Source organism: Stenella coeruleoalba (assembly GCF_951394435.1).
Source record: "Stenella coeruleoalba genome assembly, chromosome: 13".
In the NCBI taxonomy this organism is placed as follows: Eukaryota; Metazoa; Chordata; class Mammalia; order Artiodactyla; family Delphinidae; genus Stenella; species Stenella coeruleoalba.
The window spans coordinates 29,787,697-29,811,333 of NC_137159.1; the positions used below are offsets into that span (position 1 = coordinate 29,787,697).

A 23,637-nucleotide genomic window follows, 5' to 3' on the forward strand; every position below is an offset into this window, starting at 1 on the left:
GGGAAGCAGCAGGGACTTGGCTAAGCAACACCCGATCCTAGCGGGTGGCCAGACAGCCCAAACCGAAGGCCAGACAGCCCTCTGGGGCCTCTCTCCCTAGGGGTTCTGCCCCACCGCTCTCTGATGACCGTGCTGGGTTTCCCTACCAATGTTCTCCCCACTCTGAGCCCACGGCCCTCCCTGCGGCTTGGTCTGTTAGGATTTGGACTTAGCTCCATACAGTGGTTGTAGCGCTGGCGTGGGGGAGATTGTGGGATGGCAGCAATGCTAACGATGGCGATGATGGCAGAAGTAGGAGGAGTGGGCATGGTGGACGTGGTGGTGGTGGTGACGCCGGCAGTGATGGGACAATGGTGGTGGCTGTTACGCAGCGGTAGCCGAGGTGGCTCCAGCAATGGCAGGGCAGCGGCAGGAGTATGACAGTGACACAGCTGACAGTGATCAGGCTGCTATTCGACAGCCCTGGGATGAGCACCCCGGGGACAGGAATGACACCCACCTTCTTGGAGACAGTGCAGACTTGCTCAGCTGGCAGGTAGTCAAAAGGGAAGATGAACCTCCAGTTAAAGTTGCCTTCGCCTCCCAGGGACCGGTAATGCACGTCTGTCTTCTGCTTGTGCTCTTCAAAGCCGACCATCCAACTAGACACACACAGTTTAGAGAACACGGCTAGTTAAGGTCTCCACCGCAATACGCAGCCTCGACGTAAGCAAACAAGGAACTAAGAAGGTCATTGAACTCGGTAAGTGATAAAGGAAAAATAATTTGATGTACCAAATGTGTCATAAATTTCAAAATGTTCTCACTTCTCCCTTGAGGGATATCCTCAAGCCTTGTAAGTTCAATGCAAAGATTCATGTGGAAGAAGAAATCTGGTGGGGGTTGACTCCCCAGAGGCAGAGACCACTCCCATAAGGCCGTCCTTCCTTTCTTGTTCTCCCCCTTCCCTACCCCAGAGTTCCCCCTTTCCCAACCAACCACCACCCCCGAGGGAGCAGAGGCGACACCGTGGAGTCGGGACGGGTGGGAAGGAGGGTGACTTCTTACCCTTTCACATAAATGTCGCTCATCTTCTCCCCGGTGATGCTGAGGTCGTCCAGGATCACATCCTTGGTGTTCCAAATAATACAACGCAGGAAAAACCTGCAGAGAAGGATGACTCAAATCCACGTGGATTTCCCACCAAAGGGTGGGCAGTCCTTGTCCGAGAAGCCGAGAAGTCAGCTCACCCAAGACTCTGCTGCTTGCCCGGCTGGACATTTGGCCAGGCCCGCACAAGAGTGAGGCCTGAGTGGCCCAAAGCCTGGCCCGAGAGCCACCACCTGCTCCCACCCGCAGCAACCAGTCCACCACCCTGCTCAGCTCTGAGCCTGGGCTGGGGTAAGTCACCTTCTGGCTCTCCGTGGGGTGATGTTGAAAGGAGGTCCCGGCCGCCCCAGGGCCTTTGGAAACAGGTCGATCCACATCTGCAGCTTCCCCTGGGGAGGGAGACATGACCCTGCTCTCTCGCCACCCTCTTCATTCAACCAACATCTCCTGACCACCCGCTCTGCACTGGATACTTGGAGCACAGGACAGGGAAACCCCAGGCCCTGCATGGAGAGGCTCAGCACACTGTAGGAGAGATGCCCTCAAGGGGACCATAGGGCCAACCATAGGGGTGAGCCCACTGCCCCACAGGCCGAGGACTGGGGTAGCACCTGGGGATCAGGGGTCAGGGCAGCTCTCTGGAGACAGCGATGTTTGCTGAGTCTCACTGTGCCAGGCGGAAGAGGGCAGGGGGCAGTCGGCCTTGGGGATGGTGTACACAGTTGTGGAGGCTCAGAGAGCATGGTTTAGTGATGGGGGCTCAGAGGGTTTCCACGACAGGAAACCACTCTACCTGCCACCACTTCGCTCCCTCTTTCTCTGCGAGCCGGCTGTTATCTCTGTCCCCATCTTACAGAAGAAGGAGCAGGGATTGACCTAACTTCTTCTGGTTCACATGAGCGTGAAAGAGCTGACATTTCAACACCTGCAGTGCCACTCTGGGGAGCTGGTGGCCACGCCACCAAGGGGAGGAGAGCTCAGCTCCAAAGAGCAGAGAGGATGTTCTCTGCATGTCCACAAAGGCACCTTAGTGCCACAAAGGCTGCCTCGGCCCATCTCTGCCTGGAACATTTTCTCTCCTCCCCCTCCTCCAAACCCCTCCAGGAAGCCTCCGCACGTCACCCCTGGGCCTGCTGTCCCTCTGCCCACCCTCCCTCTGCCTGGGAGGATTCCCCTGGCCCTCCTGATGGCTGCTCTGCCTCTCTGTCATAGGCTCGCCCTGTCTGAACTCCCCACTGCCCAGCACAGTGTTGGCCATCTGCAATGTCACTGACTGATGGCAGGGGAGGACTCCCTGTGGCCAGGCTGAAACAGCGAGGCTTCAGAATGACCTGTGGGCAGCCAGAGGTCCAGCCTACACAGGGATGGAGGAGAAGCCTCATTTCCCAGGCCCTGAGGCCTGCAGGCAGCCAGGGGAGGCCAGGCTCAAGAGGTCCCCTCGTAGGCCAACAATGGTAACCATTCAGGCTGTGGAGAAACTCCACAACGAGGGATTAGCCAAATCCTGAGGTCTCCACTGGTGCTTCTGGGATATCCAAGCTGTCCTTGGGGAGGGGTAGCTGAGGGTCAGGGGCTCTGGGGCCCGAGGGTGGAGGTCCTACCTGCTCGATGTCCGGCTGCAGGGGACTGTAGAGGGGCCGGGACTCCACGTGCTCAGGGACCAGGCCCTGCTGCCGGAGGACATGCAAGGCCAGACGCTCCTCCACTGGGCCCAGGTGTGGGTTCGGGACCCTGCCAGCCTCTGCCCCAGAGAGAAGACCAAAAAATTGCCAGGACAGAGTGAGCAGGAGATGGTAGGGGGGCCTGAGGGCCTCGGGAAGCTGTTAACCCTGCAGCCTCACCCCTAGCCCAGACACAGTTCTTCTGGCCCTCACGTCTCGTTCTCTGTAAGGGAAACCTCGTTGTCCACAGGCTCTGGGCTTAAAATCCAGATTCCCCATTGCCACCAACTCTACCAAGTCTCTTCTGTAAGCTCTCCTTCCTTTTTCCCACCCAATACAAATTCTCCCCACCCTCCAAAGCCCACTCCTTCCAGGAAGCCCTTCCAGATTGCTCTCAACTCTGAGGCTCCACAACTCTTCTCCCAGATTGGGCATCTAAGTGCTCTCAGTAGTATTCTCTGTTTCATGCAATCTCTTTGATTAGTAGCAGTAGCTAAAATAATAGCAGTAACAAAGAACACTTATAAAGCAGGAGCCAGGCACTGCTCTTCATAAATATTGACAGGGCTTGATCCTCAAAGTAACCCTAAAAGGTAAGTGCTATTATTAGCCCCATTTCACAGATGACAGACACGAAGCACTGGGCAGCCACACAGCTGGGGAGCAGGGCAGCTGAGATCACACACTCATTAGGAAAGGCGCATGACTGGATGCGAATACCCCTCCCCTCCCCTGCGTGCTTCCCAGGTACAGCTCTACCTGCCAGGGGTTGGGTCAGGGACTGGTACTGTGGATGGGGTGAGGACACGGCGGTGGTTCTGACCCTGACAAGCCTGGCCAACCAGCCAGCAACATGAACTTGGAGCCCCCCTGACAGAGACCTTGACTGGTGGTAGGAGGGTCCACACGTGTCTATACACACGTACACACACAGGTCTGTGCACTCAGGTGTGCCCATGTTCACCAGCACAGGTTCTAACATACACACACATACACACGTTCATCTGTCAAACCTGCCCTGCCCACTTTACTAGGTACCACTAAGGAAGCAGCACGGCATTGCAGAAGGACCACCGGGCCAGGAACCTGATTCTGCCTCTAACCAGCTGCGTGACTTTGGGCAGGTTGTTAACCACTCGTGGTCTGAATGGCCTCATCTGCAAAAACAGGGAGACGTCAGGCCTCACCAACTCTAGCTTTCTGGCTTTCTTTTCCTATGAATTTATGACTGTGAGCCCTGGTTCCTGTGCTTATGCTGCTCACAGACTAGCAGAAAGAAATGAGACCACCCCTAAAACAGATGCATGTTCTACAGGAAAAGAGACTGGGGGAGGGGTTAGGGCCTAATGGAAAGGAGCCTGGCTCAGCCACGACGTTGGAGAATCAGAGAAACGAAGAAGGAGGAGGGGGATTTGAGGTGGGGGAGCCAGAGCCTCCCTCCCCTTTTACAGCCTCAGCACCAGCTCTGACATCAAACATCTCCGAAACCAGCAGGAGGCGAGGGGCCAGCTGGGTCTGTAAACACCTCTGGGGAGTCTGAGCTGCTCTGGGTGGGCCGTGCAGGCCTATGAGCATCTCAGACACGCGGGGAGCACATGGCAGGACCCTCGGCAGGAGCATGAGACAGACCCAGAGCATTAGGCAAGACGGGGGCTACAGGGCTTCCTGCCACCCTTTGGATGTATCAGGTGAAGGAGTTGTGACTGGGGGCTCAGAAGGTAACGTCAAGGTGAAGCTGGCAGACTAGTATGATTAAGTAGAAAACTTTCTCAGCGGTGGGCTCTACCCAAACTCTGACCAGTCTGTCCACACAAAGCTAGAAGCAGACTGATCCTAACCATGACCCTGATCCTGGCTTCAGACTCACCCCTCATCTTGCCTCAGACAGGCCCCAACCTGGTCTTAGACTGAGCTCTGACCCTGACCCACCCTGACCGTGGCCCCACCTTGACCTCTAATTTTCACAATGGTGTCCCAGGTAAGTACTGGTCCCAAGAATACCAAGTGCAAGTTTAGTCCACCTGTGCTGCCCTGCAGAGACTCAAGACCACACCATGCTGGTGTGGGTTGTGTCCAGTGGTTACATCCAGCAGGAGAGGACCCACAAGAGAGAGGGAGGGAGAGGGAGAACTCACCTATTTCTTCGATGGTGTATTCTTTATCCTGAAACACTACACGGTCTGTCCGGTACACGGGGGCCTTGACTCTGCGCTGCTGGCAGAACAGGTGGAGGAGCTGAGAGGGATGGAGCTGATCCCGCCACTGGTTGGGTCCAGAGCTGAGGCCCAAACACAAGACAAAGATGAGACGCTCCAGGACACGAATGGGGGCAGAGGTGTGTGCAGTGACCTATGTACCCACACGCACGGCATCACCCACCCTTCACTTTGCCTGTGGGCACCCTGTGTGACTGTTCATCGTGACCGGGGAGCCCACTTCACACACAGAGAAACTGAGGCCCAGAGACAAAAGGACTTCTTTACGTACACATGGAGTTGGAACTGAAATGCTACCAATTTCCAGCTTTAAAGAATCAGACCCAGACAAGACCCAAGTTGGCAGGAAGTGGGAGGGGCTGGCCACACGTGAGTTCACCTTGGGGCCCAGTGGGGCTGTGTGTCCCATTGTCTGTCTCCCTTCTCCTTCCCCTCTCCAGGCCCTCTACGGTGCCTTAAGGAGAACTTGATTACAGACGTGAGGAAGAGCTGGGTTCTTAGCTTCAGATAAGCACGTTCAAATGCTAATCCCACCACTTACAAGTCCAGGTCTCAGTTTCCATATCTATGGAGTGGGGATAAGACCTGGGCTGACTGAGAGAGACAGTGTCTGTGCTGTGCTAGGCCCAGGTTGGCACACAGTCAGGGCTCGGCCCACAGTCAGGGAAGCAGCCAGTGCCCTGCACCTACATGCAGTAGGTCTGGGGGAGTCCGCAGCGAGCCCCAAACTTGGACAGCAGCCTGTTCTCCAGGTCGATAACCGTCTCCCCGATCTTTTCGTCCTTGGAGAGGAGGTCGTAGTCATAGAGGGTAACCTTCAGGTCCTTCTCCAGAGGCAGAGTGCAGGTCAGCTCGAACATCCTATTGTGGGGGTAGGCAGTTGTCATGACGACGCCAGCTCCCAGAGGTCACCGGACACAGCGCAAACTCAAGTGGGTGGCAAGGCTGGAGCAAGAGCTAGAAAGCCACCCCTGGTGTCTCCTCCTCCTCTCCCAGGACTGGCCTGCAGTCCACCCTCCTCGAGCCTCCTATAGCTCTTACAGCACACCACCCACAGCACTCCCAGTGCTGGGCTTGTCTGAGTGTGTGTGTGGTGTATGTGTGTGTGTGTGTGTGCAGTATTCCCAAATAATCTGAGCTGGGCATATAGCAGATGCCTGCCTGATGGACCACAGAATGGACGAATGAAATGGAGCACAAGGTTAAAAATGAAGTTTCAACCAGGACACCTGGAGACAAGAGATGTGAAACTCCAGAGCCAGGTGCCAGAGCTCCAGAAATTTACCAAGGGCATGGCCTGGGGTCCACTTTCCGGACTTCTGGGGCCTCACCACTCCTTCTGGAGTGGGATTAAGAGAGGATCTGTGTGGAGGTTTCTTTGAAGAGAGCTCCTGCCGTGCTCTGAGACCCCCCGTCACCTCCCACGGAGGTCAAGTGTAGAAGTGCTGTCCCTTCTCCCCTGAAATGAGTTCCCTGCAGGAGGGACACACAAGCCTGGCACCCGAGCTGTGGTGGAGGAAGCACAAGCAGCTTGTAGCAGAGAGGAGGTGTGGGTACGTTTGGGAGGAGCTGAGCTCTCGTCCTGGCTGGGCACGGAACTGCAGCGCTGCCTGCGGAGGGGGGGCTGCTGCTCTGAAGCCTGTCCCACGGGATCTGGGACTCCAACAGCGAGAGACTGTGGGGCGGCCCATCTGAGAACGGGTTGGGGGGTATGGGAGGGGGACACCCGCTACAGGGACACGGCACCTGCCACATCCCAGGAGCTATGTTAGGAGAGCTCAGGGGGTGTCTGAAAAGCCCACAGGAAAGCAAACATCTGCCACCCCAAGGGTGCCGGATGGGGCGAAGTCAGCACTTGAGATGGGCCCCTCCTCTCACACAGGCTCCCCAGTCCTAGACCTGCAAGTATGGCGAAGGACGGCAGGAAGGGGCGGGGGGGACACTGGGCAAAGACCCTCCTCCCCTCCGCACACACCCCCAAGGCGCACACGCTGTGCCCAAGGTGGATGCAGCTGCGAGAGGGAGCGACTGCCCTCCAGCCATCCGGCGTGCTCCTGATGACACACGAATGCGCATTCTGGTTATCAACTTGAGACGGTGGGCTGACGGCAAAGCGGACTGTCTAAAGCTGAGCGGAAGGTGGCCTGCCTGCCAGTTTCCACTCAGGGAGTGAGGAAGGTCACCCGCACAGAATAAATGTCTACAGGAAACTGGCAGACAAAATCAGAGTTGTGTCTGATTATGTCCCATGAATTCTGCTGGTCAACACGTGGGTGATAGAAACAAAGAGCTTCTGCTGTGGACTCACAGAGGCTTGATCCCCCAAGCAGAGCAGGCGGCCGTGATCCCAGGGGGATGGTGAAACAGAGAGGGAGGCATGTTTCTACACTAGCTCCCCTACCCTGGCCTGGGCCCTGCGCGGTCCCGTCAGCATGGGGCCCCATGCTGGCCACTGGGGCTCACCAAACAGGGTTCTTCTCTTCCACCCACCATCCTCCCCGCAGCCCTTCCCTCCAGTTCCAGCCTGGCAGTGGCTCATCATTGGCCAGGACTGTTTCCCCTTCAAAAATGGCATTTCCCCTGGCTGATTGGGTCTCTCTGCAGGGCCAGATGACTACAACTAACTCAAGAGACACCGGTTCATGAATCCAGTGTGTCGCTTGACAATATCGGTACATGCCTTCTCCTACAGGTGCTAGAGAAATAACTGCCAACCTCCCTCAAGATTCTCCTTTCTCTGCCCTAGATACGCTCGCATCCAAACAGCAAGCAAGTCAGGAAGCCTGGGAACTACTCCCATGCAATGGGCACTGCTTCCTCCTTCCCTTGTTCTTAGATTTTAGGAAGCATTTTACCCTCTTGAGTCCACATCCTTCCGCTATCTGCCACAGATGAACGTGCAACAGTAAAAGAGAATAACTACTAAATGTAATAGGAATCCTGGATTGGATCCTGAAACAGTAAAGGGGCATTAATGGAAAAATCGGCAAAATCCTAAGAGTCTAGAGTTTAGTTAATAGTAATGCGCCAATATCAATTTCTTAATTTTGATACATGTACCATGGTTAGGTAGGAATGTTAATGGCGGAGGAAATTGAGTGATGGGTATATGAAAACTATAGTATCTTTGTAACTTTTCTGTAAATCTAAAATTATTCCAAAGTAAAAGTTGATCTAAAAAAAAGAAGAATTAGCAAATGCATGCTCTGGGTTTCCATTTAGATTTCTGATCTTCAAGGTAATTGTTTAACTAGGAGCTTCTGCAAGGACTCAGGCCTTTAGCGCTTAAGGAAGCGCTAGCTGAGGTTACACCCTTACAGACATGCAAGATTTAGGGAACACAGCTTTGCTCCAGGAGATGGGGACTTCCCAGTGGCAGCCACATCTCTCCCGCTGGGCTGTGGGTGATCCAGACTGGCACCTCCACCCCAAGACCCAAGCCACCCCAACTTACTTTCCAAACACAGGCTCCAGAGTACAGGGGATGTAGCTGTCCTGGTCACTCACCGACTTCTTCCCTATGGAGATCCTGATGTAAGGATCACACTGGAGGAGGAGAAGGAAACACTTCAGCGACATAACCTTCCCAACACGCTTCTGAGGCTCCTTCATTGCTCTGCCCCTCAAAGGGGCAAGGGGGCCTACCGTCAAGAAGCTGCCTCCTGCCAGGCCAGCAGCCCCACCCAGCACACCACCCCCGATGTGGGCTTCTAGCCTCGGCTCTGGCAGTGGAAACTGGGCTCCTAAGTCCCCCATACTCCCAATCCACTGCCCCACTGGGAGAGGGCGGGTGGGGGCCAGGCGCATATCCTCAGAAACATGCCAGCTTGTGTGACATATGTGACTGGGCCAAGCTGGGGTCCTGTCTGTGACCTCTGCTTCAGCAGGTGGAGAGGGCCAGACTTTTTCAGCCCAGCACAGCCTCCCACAAGCAGCAGCATTCCCTCAACTAGCCTCTGGAGCAGCCAGGGTCTCGGCACCAGGAAGGCTTGAAGTGTATAAACTTGACCACAGCCACGTCTTGGAGGCCATCGGTGGTGCCTGGGCGGGGACTGCTCCATCTCTCCCTGTGATCTCCCAGCAGGGCATGGGCAGCTTTTCTCACCTTGAAAAGCAGGGCAGCAGGGATTGGACACCAGGCCCCTACCCACAACCTAGGACACAGGCTAGGCCTGCACCTGTCTAAGGAGACAAGAGAAGACCCTAGCCTCGTACCTCTGAACCCCACTGTCCCCCACTCCTGCCTCGCCTCTTCCTCTTCCTCTCTCTTCCCAACTTTACTCTGTTCCTCCCCCCATCTCCGGGTAGCTCCAGACTCCCGCCCTCCCTCAGGCTCCCCTCCTTCGCTCAGGGTCAGGACTAGAGTAGGTCAGTGAGGTACTCGCCTCAGGCACAAAATTTAAGGGGAAGACAAAAAAGCTTAGTCATCAAAATAAACAACATTTTAATGTGATATTTTAAAAATTGAAACCAGCACCAACAGTCCATGATGAAGAAAATATCAAAGTTTTAAATAAAGACAGGATCAGGACTGCTGATTTTTCCTTTTGCCTCAGGCTCCGCCATGGCCAGGCCAGCACAGTTACCCATCATGCTCTACCCCTCCTTCTTCCCTCCCCACCCCACCCTTGAAAGTCCCACAAAGTCCTGCCCCAGTCTACACCATCAATGTCCCTTGTCCTTATGCCTTATCCTTGTGCTAAACCTACACTGAGTCTGCTCTCAAACCTTTGCCAAGGTTTCTGACTCCTCCTAAAATATGGTTTTCTTCTCCCTCCCAGCCTATCAAAACTCCATCAATGCTTAAGAATCCTATTCCTTCCGGGAAGTCTTCCCCATTATTCCAAAGTCTTGTATTGACTTTGGCCTTTTCTGACCTGGAACACTTGGCCTTGATAGAACTCCAATGCAGTCCCACCTCAGGTTTGTACATCTTTGTCTGGTGTCCCCACTTACTGTGAACTCCCTGGGGCAAAGAGTGTATCCAAATTCTGCAGCCTCTTTGTACCCCAGCCTACCATTTATTCCAGGAGAGGTGAGAGCTCTAGGAATGTTACCTTCCCATTGGGGTCCTTGGGCTGCAGGCCAAACGCTCGGATAATGTAGATGCGGACCAGGCATTCCTGGGGCCCCTGGGAAGCCAGCTGGTGGAACTGTCTTGGGGGAATGGGGATGGCCGGGTCTTCTGGGAGGGGATAAATTTTGAAGAGGCCCTGAACAGAAGGAAGGGTCAAGTTTAATTTTCATCCTCAGTGTCACCAATACAATCACCACTATGTCCCTTACTCTCATCACCACTGCAATCACTAAGCCCAATGCCATCCCATCACCCCCATCGCATTCTGCATCAGCAGCATCACCGTCACCACCATCATCTCCATCACTCACATGGTCACCAACTGCAGCACTGGGGTCATTACTGATGTTACTACAGTACTTCTGCCCCCACCCCCTTCACTCATGGCTGCCACTCCAGTCTTGGGCCTCCCTGGGTTAGAGATGTGTCCTCAAGGACTTACCTTAAACTCCCCAATGACAGATGGGTCTTCCATCTCCTCCTGAGTCTTGCCCCGGTAGAGCTTGAAGGTGTTACAAAAGTCACACAGGCCCTCAAAGTCCTTCACATTCTCCAGTGGTGTGTCATAGACCTGCCACATGGGGGGACAAAAGAGGGGGACAAAGGAAAGAGGGAAAGAAGAGGGACAGCAAGGAAAGAAGAAACATGACAGTATTCAAGTAAAGGAAAGGAGAGAAAGGACAGAGAAGAAAATGAGGGGGAAAAGCCATAAGCAAATTAGAGAACAAAGGTCAAGAGGAAGGCAGGTGGGAGAGGTGGAGGTAAGAGAGGGGGCCAAGAAGGAAGAGAGGCAGAGAAGAAGAGAACAAAGGCAGAGATAAAAAGGATGCAAATCATGGAGAAGAGAGAGAGAAACGGGGTGGAGGGGGAACCAGAGAAGGGAGTAAGAGGGGAAGACATTTGTTCAGCAATGTTGGAAAACAGGGTTTTCTGATTAATCCAATATTCTAGATACCCGAGAGTCATCAGATACATGGGTGGTGCATTTTTTGAGAATAAGATCACAGTCAAACAAATAAATGAAAAGTTAACTGACTTTTTATTTGAAGATCAAGACAGAACTCTAGAAGATTCACAAGTCAGCAAAATCCTTACTGTCCAGGATGTCCAAATGGCAGTGGATCAAATACTGGGCTGAGGATGTATTTTGAGCACCACTTTAAATTTGTCAACTCAATTTATTTGTCTCTCCTCTCAAACAATGACTTTTACTTGTTAGAGCATTGCTTAGACCTAAATGAAGCAGTAGTCTTCTATTATAGATGATTAAATGTACTTAATTAATAGTGATATTAACCCACTTAATATACATGCTAAAATTGGTTATAATCTGAAACTGACTGGCAAGACCGTCGGCCCTCCATATCTGCGGATTCCATGTGTTGAATCTGCAAATATGCAACCCGCGGGCACAGAGGGCCTACTGTACTTCAGGTAAGTCCCTTTCTCATCTCGCTAAACATTTTTTCTCATTAGGCCGAGCTCTAGTTCTATCTCTTCCATGAAGCTCAAGTTCTATCTCTTCTAAGAAATAATTAATTACGTGAGTGATATAGCTTCATTATTAAAAATTAGAAAATGTAAGTAGATATAAAGAAAATATTATTATTGCCTTAAATTCTGATTTCCAAAAATGACAACTAATTATTTGGTTAACATTTGGTATGTATCATTTTGAATATTTTCTTGCCATATTTATATAGTTGCATCATTTCAGTCAAAAGACCAATTCTTCGAGGTGTCTATACTACCGTTTTCACTTTCTTATTTCTGCTTCTATTTCTATTATTTTCTTCTACTATTTTAAGGATTTTTTCTTCTAATTTCTTCAGTTGAAATTTTAATTACTTTGTTCCCTCTTTTCTGATAAGGAAAACACTTATTGCTATGAAATTGCCTTTGCTTACTACTGCCTTAGTATTGCCCCATTTGTTTTCATGTATAATGTGTTCATTTTTCTTTTCTTGGCATTCCATAATTATAGTTTTATTTTTACTTTTTGATCTAAAAGCTATATGTGTAATTAGTTTTCTTTCTTTTGTTTTAACGTAAGTTTTTAAGGCTATAAACTTCCTCTGAATACTGCTTTAACTGTAACCAGTAAGTTCTAAAAGGTAGGGTTTTATCCTTGCTTCCCAGATATTCTGCAATTTCTCTTATATTTTCTCTTTCACCAAGAATTGTTAAAAGAGAGTTGATTTTTGAAAAATTTTCCAGATAGAAGTTTTCTTGTGCTTTTGAGCTTGTTATTAATTTCTAATTTTATGGCATTATATTCAGAAAACATTGTCAGTGTTTCATCACTTTTTGAATTTTATTAAGATTTTCTTTATGCTCGATCACATGGTCGATTTTTGTTTTGGAGTTTTTTAAATTAATTTTTATGGGGTATAGTTGCTTTACAATATTGTGTTAGTTTCTGCTGTGCAGCAAAGTGAATCAGTTATACGTATACATATATCCACTCTTTTTTAGATTTCCTTCCCACTTAGGTCATCACAGAGCACTAAGTAGAGTTCCCTGTGCTATACAGTAGGTTCTCATTAGTTATCTATTTTATACATAGTAGTGTATATATGCCAATTTTGTAAATGTGCCATAGGGGTGTCTCTATTTTCAAGCTACCAGGTTCAATCAGGTTAGTAATTACTTTAGTCTTCTATATCCTCTCATGCTTTTGTCCCCTTGATCTGACATGAACTGAGAAAAGTGAATTAAAATCTCCGCCACAAACCAGTATATTTCTATTTCTTCTTCTATCTCTTGTAATTTCTGTTTTGTAAATATTGAGGTATTATTTAGCACATAGATATTCTCATGACCATCATAACTAGGAATTGCAGTATTTAGCATTCTAAAGTGCCATTCTTTGTCTCATCTAATTTGGGGGACCTGTGTATGCTCTCATCTAATATTAAGATTGTGACTTCTGCTTTCTTTTCATCTGCATTTGCCTGGCACACACTTTCCCAATCTTTGATATTCAACTTTTATGAAGTGTTTTATTTTAGAGTTAGATTTTGCTTTGAGATCTGCTTTAAATTTTGTGATTAATAAATGATTGATATGACATGTATTGATATGACAGATATGTTTGGTCTGGTTTTACATTTGTATTATATTTACATAGTCATGTAATATGTTTATATTATATTTCCTAGTTTCATAGGGTTTTTCTAAAAATCTTTGCATGGTCTGTTTTCTGTGTGTGTGTGTGTTTTAGTTTTTCTGAGAGCTAAAATGACCTGAGTTTATGCTCTAATATTATTGTGTCTTTAGGGGCAGTATTCATGGGTTCCCCACTATAGCAATGATAAAATAATCAAATTTCATCTTCCTCCCTCTCCCTCTCCATCACCTAGTTTTAGACAATATTATCTATCTTAATGTTTATGTTCGTGCTGTTTGCTTATAATTTGCTTATATGCCTATTATTTGATTTGCCAATTTTATTATTTATATATTACATATATTAATAGCATAAACATACCTTTTAAACCACTTTAAGTGTACAGTTCAATGACATTAAGTACAGTCACACTTTTATGCTCCCATCACCACCATTTATCTCCAGAATTTTTTTCATCCTCCCCAGTTGAAACCCCAAACTCACTAAACAATAACTCCCTTTCTCCCCCCGCCCCCAGTGCCTGACAACCATCATTCCACTTTCTGTCTCTATGAATTTATTACTCTAAGTACTGCACATGAGTGGAATCATACAGTATTTGCCCTTTTGCAACTAGCTTATTTCACTTAACATATGTCTTAAAGATTCACCCATGTTGTAGCATGGGTCAGAATTTCCTTCCCTTTTAAGGCTGAATAATATTTCATTGTATGTAATTACCATATTTTGTTTATTCATTCATCAGTCAATGGACATTTAGGTTGTTTCCACATTTCGTGATTTCCAATTTTAAATAATATCTGTCAATTCTATTTATTCTGTAATATGACTATCAGTGCCCTTACTCTGTATTCCATCCTCTTTCCTCTTTACCTAACTTTTGTCAGTTTTATCATTTCTACATTTTCAGTATATAAGGTATTTACATTCTGTCCAGCTACCCTAACCTTCCCATTTGTTTCCATCTTAGGCCTAAGGTAAAATATGCTCACAACCAGTCCTTTTCTTATGGTTTTCCCAGTTACCTCCAAGTTGAGATGGCTCCTAGATGAGCTCCAATTCATCCCGTAGGAGTCCCTCAAGACGGGCTCCTGGGAGCCATACTACCTGTCTCCTGAATGTGAATACCTGTGTGTCTATAGCCTTTATGCTTGAAGGGCAGCTTGGCTGAATGTCAAATCCTTGGGTCACCCTTTCTTTCCCTGATGATCTTACACATGGTGCTCTATCATCTTTGGGCGTTAAATGTTGTAGAGAAAGTGAAGTCACTTTGATTTCTTTCCTTTTTTAAATTATTTAAATTTGTGTGGGGGGAGAATGTATGTCTACCCAGAGAATTTTTTCTTTATCTCTAGTGTCCAATAACTACACTAGAATATGTCCCTGGGTTGACCAATCTGGGTCAATTTTTCCTGACACGCAGCAGACCTTCTAATATGCATACTCAAGTATTCTTTCATTTCAGTGAAGTTTTATTAAACTATCAGCTGTTTGTTTTAGTTCCTTGTTTTGGTTGTCCTCCTTGCGGACTCCAATTATACAAATGTTGGATCTCCTTTCCCTGACTACTATGTTTGTCATTTTCTCTTTATTCTTTTATAACTCTTTCTTTATTTCCATTTCATTCTGTCCTCTATGCCCCTTTCTGTGTTTTCCAATGTGGCCATTCTGTCCTGTGCTCCTTCCAATTTCATGTTTTCTTCTCCTTCTTTCCTGAATCTTACTAGCTCATATTTCACATCTTCTCATCTCACCAGCCCTTCGTTCTTTTATTTCTGCTTGCATTCTGACCACCCTATTTCTAAAAAGTTAACAGCAAAATCTTTCATCTCATCTGTTCCTTGGAGAAATTTTTCTGGTGGGTATATATATATCCTCTTCTTTTGGTTAAGTTTTGTTATATATTTTCTCTTCTTTTTTTCATAGTATTTTTAAATTAATACTGTGCTAATTTTTTTTTGTTATTACTTGTCACTAAATGTGTTAGATTTTCCTAGACCAGTTATTTCCTTTGTTCCCATAACAGAGGCAGGCTGTTCCCTACAAATATGGTTCATCTGTGTGATTCTTGTGTAGCTCCACCTTCTCTGTTTTCTCTGAACCAAATCAGGTCTAAGAAGCTTTTGTCACCAGCCTGAACCTGTCTCCAAAGTTCCCATGTCCATTGTTGTGAACAAAGGACATATTTTTATATTTTACAGTGAAACTTCAATTTCGGGAATTATATTTTTAACTATCTGTTATGAAAATTTTCAAGCACACACAAAAGTAAAGAGAATAGATAATAACTCCGCATGAATCCATAGCCTGTCTTAAATAATTATCCACATTCTTTTATTAGGAAGTATGGGGTTTTCTGAGATCAGCTACCACTATGACCTTTCATCATTTTCATGCATCTTCTCTTCATTTACTGCCGAGTGGCTTCTACCCAATCTCAGTTGCCTTTGGACAGCCCTTACATGTATTTTGGAGTCTGCGGGTTTTATTTGTTTCCAACTTTTACTGAAAATGAAGTTTGTGGGTTTGAATGATTTCCAAAGAGAAAAAGTGAAAAATGCTGACTTATGCAGCCATGTTCATACTGGAAGTCCCAATAAAATACTTTTTAAATTTCCAAGTGGTTGGTCTTTTTGTTTAAACTTTTGTTATTAATTTCTCATTTTATTGCATTTAAATCTGTCTTGTATGATTTCTGCTTTTGGTAGCCTATTACTAACCTAATATGTGATCAAATTTTGTAAGTGTTCTCTGAGCATTAGGAAAAATGCATTTTCCATTTTTAAATTATTTTTATTCTCTATTTTAAAGCTACTCTTGATGTAGCTTAGAAAATATTTACCTTGTTATTCAGATCTTTTATTTCCTTATTTATTGGTTGCCTGTTTCATCTGTCTAGGAAAGAGGTGCATTAAAATCACCACTGCAATTTTAATTTCTGTAATTTCATGCCTTCATTTGTGTGAGGTAGTACTTTATATATTCTTATCCATTTTTGCTTTAAGGATTTCTAAGCTTTATTGTTCCAAACATTAATGTTTGAGAGTTTTTGCACTGAGATGTATATCTTTTATTTATACAAAACACTCCATTTTGTTTCCTTTGCTTTTTACTTTAGTTTCTATCTGTTTCTCTTTTGTTCATACTTACTTTATTTTGTTTGCCAAAATATTTACTACTTTAGCCATTCTAAGTTGTATTGTCTTAGATGTGTCCTTTAAAGACATGATAATGAATTTTGACTTTTGGTGAAGTCTGAGTCCTTATCACTTAGTAAAAGACTGTAACCCAGTTTTATTTATTAGGAAAATTAATATTCTTTTTCTATTGTGTTTTTCTATGATTTCTGCTTTTCTATGCTTTCTTGCTGTATCTTTGTTTTCTATCTTTCACTATTGTGACTATGAGTTGTCTTTTTTTCCCTATGATAGCAATTTCCAAAATATGGGTTTTTCCCCCCACCCATTGTGTACTCCATTCTCTCCATAATACTACAAGCTATTTTTCAAAGACCCATGTTGGTGGTGGTGGTTACTGATCCCTAAAGAACCAGCATCTCTTCCAGATCTGCTTTTCCCCCCAGAAACAGGTTGAATGCATTTTGTTTTTAGACAGCCCATTTTCACTTGGAAACTGTCACAGATCTCAGAGAGGTCAAGCTGGTGGGCTGGGTGCCAGTTCAGCATCCGGCATCTGAGGGAGTGGCAAGGGTGCCAGGGCCATGGGCCACCCTGGCAGGAGTCCTCATTCTTACTTGGCTTTTCTCATTTTTTGGCAAGGCCACAGTACCACATGCCAGACTTAATGTGTCGGACCTTCTTCCTGGTACGCAAATAGTTCTGTCTCTTTGCCCAGCCTCACACACCCACCTACCAAGTCAACAAAGAACTTGCTGCCTGGGGAGGCCTGAGCCTTCTGACTGCTGCTGCCTGAGGCCTCATCTCTGCCCCTCCAGGTCTCCAGGTACAATGACATGGGGGCGTCCAACGTACCAGAGGCAGCTGTGGCCGCCTTGTGAGATCACCTTCCATACTGGTCACCCACCACTACAATAAGCCTCAAGCCTCCTTCACCTAGTCCCTGTTAGGGAGCTCCTTGGGCTTTTCTTGCATGTCTGACAGCCTTGGCCCCCTCTTGCTCTCTAGGTAGGGCTGCCAGGTTTAGCAAGTGAAAATACAGGCCACCCAGTTAAATTTGAATTTCGGATAAACAACAAATAGTTGTTATATAAGTACGTTCTGTGCAATATTTAAAGCAAATTTATACTCAAATATTATTCATTATATATCTGAAGTCCAGTGTAACTGAGCATCCTGAATTTTACCTGGTAACCCTCTCCATGACACTATGTAACTCCTTCAGGGAGTAATTTTGAGTCACCTCTGGTTATCTTTTTTAAAAGTAGTCTGCTTTTAAAAAGTATAACTGTATTTGTGGAATTTCCTCAAAATACCAGAATTTGGCTGACTCATCCCTGGTTTTGTGTTGTTTTTTGGGCTCTGGGGTTTTTTTCCACAGAAACAGAGTTTACCATATTTTTATATGTGCTAGGTAATTTCCATCCCAGTTGCAGAGGTGGGGGAATCAGAGGTACATTCTCACATTGACTTTCCTTTTTATTTTAATGGAAAATTTTTATAATAGAAAAGTTCAAATAACTTTAAGAGAGACAGAATAGTATAACAAATCCCTAAGTACCCATCTCCAAGCTTTAACAATTTTCAATATTTTGCAATTTCAATCAACTTTAATATTATGAACATCTATCACAGGGTGACCCACATCATCTAAATAATTCATCCTTACTTTTCTTGAGCATTTTAAAACAGATCCCAGGTATCATTTCACCCATAAATATATATGCATATACATATAGGTATACATATATTCTCTTTCAGTTGCATCTCCCGCTGCCCAGTGCACATGCCCAGGGACTGCTAGACTGAAGAGGACATTGTGAGGAGGGCTCACCTTTAGAGTGTCGAAGTCCTTCTCCAGGTAGGACCCGCACTTTTCCCTCTCCCCTATCGAGGCAAAGAATTTGCTCCACCAATCAATGAACTCCTCCTCCTGAGTGGGTAGAAAAAAAGAGACTGTTTCAGAAACAGAATTTGCCAAGCAAGTTTCTTCTGGACCAACACCAAGCAAGGCTGATGGGCTGGCCTGGACTGCAAATCTCTCCTGCTGGTGTGAGTTCGGGGGAGCAGAGAGCTGGAACTCTCTGCCTCTCCAGGGGCCAACTGTGCAGTCAGGAGAAAGGTCTTCACACCTGCTTGGTGTTGAGAGGCAGAGGCTCTCGCCCTGGCCCTGCCTACCTGCACCGTGTGATTCTGTTAAGCTCTTGGGGCCTCCCTTTTCCTTTCTGTGAAATGGGCATAATCATCACAGTCCCCCTGCATTCCAGGGGCATACTGAAGCTAAAATCAGAGGATACATAGGATAACTCTTTGGGGGGAAATGTCAATAAAGTGTTATTTATTAATAAAATACAGTACACCCAGGAAAACTCAGACCCCAAAGGGCTATCCTGATCCCCGCCAGACCACAGACAAAGAAAAGCTTCCAAAATCAGAACTTAGTCTCCTGCAAGGTCAAATCAAGGCAGAGTCCCTGAAATTCAACGAATACTAAGTGCCCATTATTCAAAAGACACTATGCTCAATGGGGGAAATTAGGTGAGGAGAAAGGAAGTTAGTGACAACACACTCTCTGCCCCTTCCTTCCTTCGCTTATTCATATCTGTGGGCAAAGGTGGATGAGCCTATTGGGGTACACACTGGTCTCTCCGCCGTTTATTCCTGGACAAGGCCCTCTTGGCTCTTGTGTCTAGAATGCTCCTTCAGCTGTGTCCTGTGCAGGTGTCTGGTCACTCAGGGAGTCAGCAAGCTCTCTGAAGGTGGGATTATCACTCTGCCTGGTCTCCCCCAAAACCCACGCAGGCCCAGGCACTGGGTCTGTGCTGCCGGTAAAGCTCTCCCAGTTCCATGGGAAGGGCCCAGGACAAGGTGTCAGGAGAGCCCATTCTGGGGCCCGCTTTCCTCCTCTGTATGAGGCGGTCAACTAGGGGATCTCTCAGGAGCTTGCTCTGATTCCATAAAATGAACTGAACCCCATCATGAGTTTCTGGAAATGCTGGTGCTCCCTTTAGACCAATGCCCAGTCCATCAAGCTCCACCTTATTAAGGGTTAGGACATGCTGTTCTACCTTATTAAGGGTTAGCACATGCTGCAGGCAGACAAAGGGAACTTGAACAGGTACAACGGGGACAGCGTGGACTGAGGTTCTCAGAGTCTCCACCCATCCTGGAAGTACGGCCCTAACACCATGTGTGTGGCCAGAATATGGTGCCTAGACAGAGCACCAAGTGGGTGCCAGAGCAAGGCTGAGTCTACAGAGAGTCTCTGTCTGACCAACTTACCAGGAGGATCTTCTGCAGCCAAAAAGGGGAAAAGAGGTTCAGATGGGTTAAGATACAGGGTAGCAGAGCTTTCTGAGTTGTAATGACTCTCAAAACAGCCAGCAAGGCAGACACCGCCCCTGATGTTTTAAGTTCAGTTTGAAGAAAAAGATGTCACGGATGAATAAACATACACAGACACACATATCAAACTCACCCAATCACGGACACACAAAAGAACATATTTACACAATCATGCCCAAGGAGATGTGTATGCTGAAACACACATATATCCCCCCAAAGTACACACGCTAACACACAGGCAAATATGTACACAGAAGTAGGAATGGTTAGAATGGAATTCAAGTTAGCTGTTTGATTCCTCTTAAGTCTTTCTTTTCTTCCCCAGCTCAGATACTTAAAGATCTGAGTTTATGACTCAGGCTCAGAGTCAGGCATAAAAAGGCAACAATCAGTGTATTTTGTACAAGGAAATGACAGGAACACGATAGCTGTGGGAAAGTCATTACATTTCCCTCAGTCTTGAAAAACCAAGTAAATTTTTTTAAAAAAAGAATATGGAGACAGAGATTCTGAGTAATATGATTAACAGTGCCATTTAAATACACAAACATCATGTAATCTAAAAACAGAACTTACACCTTCTTTTCCAGCACCATTGGAGCACTTAGAAAAAATTAAAAGCCACGTAGCCAATGTCAATAAAGTCCAAGGAATAAACCCATTACCAGTCACACTCTCTGACCTCAATAATAAAACTAGAAACTAATGAGAAACTCAAAAATTCCAACCTTTTAGAAATTTAAAGATGTACTCTTAAAACCCTTCTGAGTCAAAGGAAAAACCAAAACTAAAATCATAGATCCTTAGAAAATACCAAGAGTAAGAGGGCTATGCCTTAAAACTTGGTAGCCAAGTCTGTACTCAAAAGAAAATTTAGTCTTAAATATTCTTGCTTTTATACAAAAAGAATGAAAATAAATAACCTGATAACTCAAGAAGTTAGAGAAAAGTAGGAAGATAATTTGAAAATGATGAGTAGAATTATGGAGAATATTACAACTGATAATTCAATTCCAGAGAAAACTTTCAAAAGATCAAAAAAATAAACATTAGATTATTTACCAAATCTAATGTTAAAAAGTAGGTACACCATTAGGAATAAGAAAGATCAAATAAAAAGATATTATGGGGCTTCCCTGGTGGCTCAGTGGTTGAGAGTCCTCCTGCCGATGCAGGGGACACGGGTTCGTGCCCCGGTCTGGGAAGATCCCACATGCCGCGGAGCGGCTGGGCCCGTGAGCCATGGCCGCTGAGCCTGCGTGTCCGGAGCCTGTGCTCCGCAACGGGAGAGGCCACAACAGTGAGAGGCCCGCGTACCGCAGGAAAAAAAAAAAAACGATATCATGGAGAGAATAAAAATATTAAGAGATTTGCTACACCCAAATCAATGGAAAAACCCTGGAAAATCTAGATGAAGTAGGTAACTTTCTAAAAATATATATAAATTGCCAAAATTAATTCAAAAGTAATAGAAAACATGAAGAGATCACTTCCTGAAAGTGGAAGAGATCTCAAAGAACTACCTCCAAAAAAGACATCAGGCCAAGATGGTTTCTTTGGAGGCAGGTTCTATCAGTCTCTCAAAGAATAGATCATTCTTTGTTCCACAGTATAGAAAAAAAATGAAGTTTCTCCCTTTCATTTTGTGAAGCCTGACCAGGGGACACACACACACACGCACACACACACACACATCAATCCTATTCCTGAACAGAGATATAAAGGTCCTAAATAAAATACTAACAAATAGATTGCAGCAGTAGATTTTGCATGGTCAGACTGGATTATTCCAGAATGCAGGAGTGGCTCAGTATCAACAAGCAAGGAGAGAAAACCCAAATAATCATCTATAACAGAAATTTGCAAACTATGGCCTGGTAGCCAGCCACCTGGTTTTGTAATTTACATATTGTCTGTGGCTGCCTCTTAAATACAACAGCAGAGCTGAGTAGTTGTGACAGAGACCTTATGTCCCCCAAACCTAAAGTATTTACTATCTGGCCATTTAAGAAGAAGCTTATCAACCCCTGATCTATATAGGCAAAAAAGAAGGGAGTGTGAGGGGTTATAAAATTGTTATAAAATTTTTAGTTATTTCTAAATGAAGCTCTCATGAGTTAAGAGTAAAGGGAAACTTTCTTAGCATTGTAAAGACTATCTTCAAGCAATAGCCAGCATTGTACTTAACAGTACCAGGCTTTCTCCCAGAAGGAAGTCTGCCTCAGGGTTCAAATCCTGCCACTCCTAGCTGTGTGACCTTGGGCAAAACTTAACTTCTCTATGCCTCAATTATCTTGTCTGTAAAATGGAAAAACACTAATACCAATTTGACAGAGTTACCGTGAGGAATAAATGAGTCGTATGTATAAAGTACACAGAACAGTGCCTAGCACGGTGCTACTGACAATAGTGTTGCTTTTTTGTGTGGACCAGGTTAGCTTCTGGCCAAGGGCTGGCTCTCTCACAGACTGCCAGCAGGAGCGTAGCTGGCCACAATCTTTCCAGAAGGAAATCTGGCTGCATGTTTCTACAGCCCCAAAAATGTGCCTACATTTTGACCCATCACTCCCATTCTAGAAATCTATTCAAAGAAAGTATTTATAGATATGCATAGAGATTTAACTACATTTATAACAGGGAAAAACAACTTAAGCATCTGACAATAAGGAACTTTTGGGGTAAACTGTACATTCATGTGATTAAATGTTGTACAACATAAAAAAAATGATGTTGTAGAAATGTTTATTGACATGGAAAGTTATTCACAATGGATGAGATTTACAATAGGTTAAAAACTGAATAATGAGAATTCTTTTTAATTAAAGGATCAAACCCCAAATGTTCACAGCAATTATCTGTGAATGATAAGATTACACATGTTTTGTTTATTCCTTTTATTCTTGTGTATCACTCAAAGTTTTCTAATTTTTCATTGTATGCATGTATTCCTTACATAATTTTAAAAATGAAAGATTTTAAAAATAAAGAACAATACAAGGATACTTCAAAACACACCACCAAGAAAATGAAAAGGTAATTCACTGAACAGGAGAAAATATTTTCCCATGTGTATCTGATAAGGGATTTGTAACCAGAATATATAGAGAACTCACACAATTCAATAATAAAAAGATGAATAACGCAATAAAAATGAGCCATGGATTAAAACAGACATTCCTTGAAAGAAGATACACAAATGGCCAATAAGCACATGAAAAGATGCTTAACATCGTTAGCCATCAAGGAAATGCAAATCAAAACCACAATGAGAGAACATCTCACACCACTAGGATGGCTATAACCAAAAAGTCAGATAATAACAAATGTTGGTAAAGATGTGGAGAAACTGAGACCCTCATCTACTTCTGGTGGAAATGTAACATGTTGCGGTCACTTTGGAGAATAGCCTGGCAGTTCCTCAAAAGATTAAACAGAGAGTAACCATATGACCCAGGAATTCTACACCTCATTATATATCCAAGAGAAATGAAAACTTAGGTCCTCACAAAAACTTGTACATGAATGTTCATAGCAGCATTATTCATAATAGCCCCAAAGTAGAAACAATCCAAATGTCCATCAATGGATAAAGAAAATGTGACGTACCCATACAATGGCACACTATTTGATAATAAAAAGCAGTGAAGAACTGATACATGTTACAACTTGGATGAACCTTGGAAACATTATGCTAAATGAAAGAAGTTCTTATGTGGTCACAAAAGATCACATGGCATGATTTCATTTATATGAAATGTCCAGAATAAGCAAACCAATAGAGACAAAAAATAGATTAGTGGTTGGGAGGAAATGGGGGACAACTGCTCTTGGGGTACAGGATTTCTTTTTGGAATGTTGAATATATTCTAAAGTTGATGATGGATGACGGTTGCACAACTCTGTTGATAAACTAAATGCCACTGAATTGTATACTTTAAATAGGGGCTTGTATTTTTGTGGATTATCGCAAAAAAGGTGTTAA

The 23,637-nt window shown here is 45.4% G+C and overlaps 1 protein-coding gene across 9 annotated transcripts in view; it reads right to left on the reverse strand.

The window, feature by feature from the left end:
• The window catches only part of DYSF (dysferlin), a gene marked incomplete at its 5' end in the record, with an annotated part of 221,322 nt that overhangs the window by 20,886 nt on the left and 176,799 nt on the right, over positions 1-23,637 (reverse strand). For all 9 annotated transcript variants that reach the window (XM_079941051.1, XM_079941049.1, XM_079941047.1 and 6 more), the window contains 10 exons: positions 500-641; positions 1,048-1,143; positions 1,390-1,478; positions 2,691-2,830; positions 4,886-5,028; positions 5,657-5,827; positions 8,421-8,512; positions 10,024-10,179; positions 10,486-10,614; positions 18,145-18,243. In XM_079941051.1, coding sequence (XP_079797177.1) covers positions 500-641; positions 1,048-1,143; positions 1,390-1,478; positions 2,691-2,830; positions 4,886-5,028; positions 5,657-5,827; positions 8,421-8,512; positions 10,024-10,179; positions 10,486-10,614; positions 18,145-18,243 — 1,257 coding nt within the window. The remainder of the gene's footprint in view (positions 1-499; positions 642-1,047; positions 1,144-1,389; positions 1,479-2,690; positions 2,831-4,885; positions 5,029-5,656; positions 5,828-8,420; positions 8,513-10,023; positions 10,180-10,485; positions 10,615-18,144; positions 18,244-23,637) is intronic.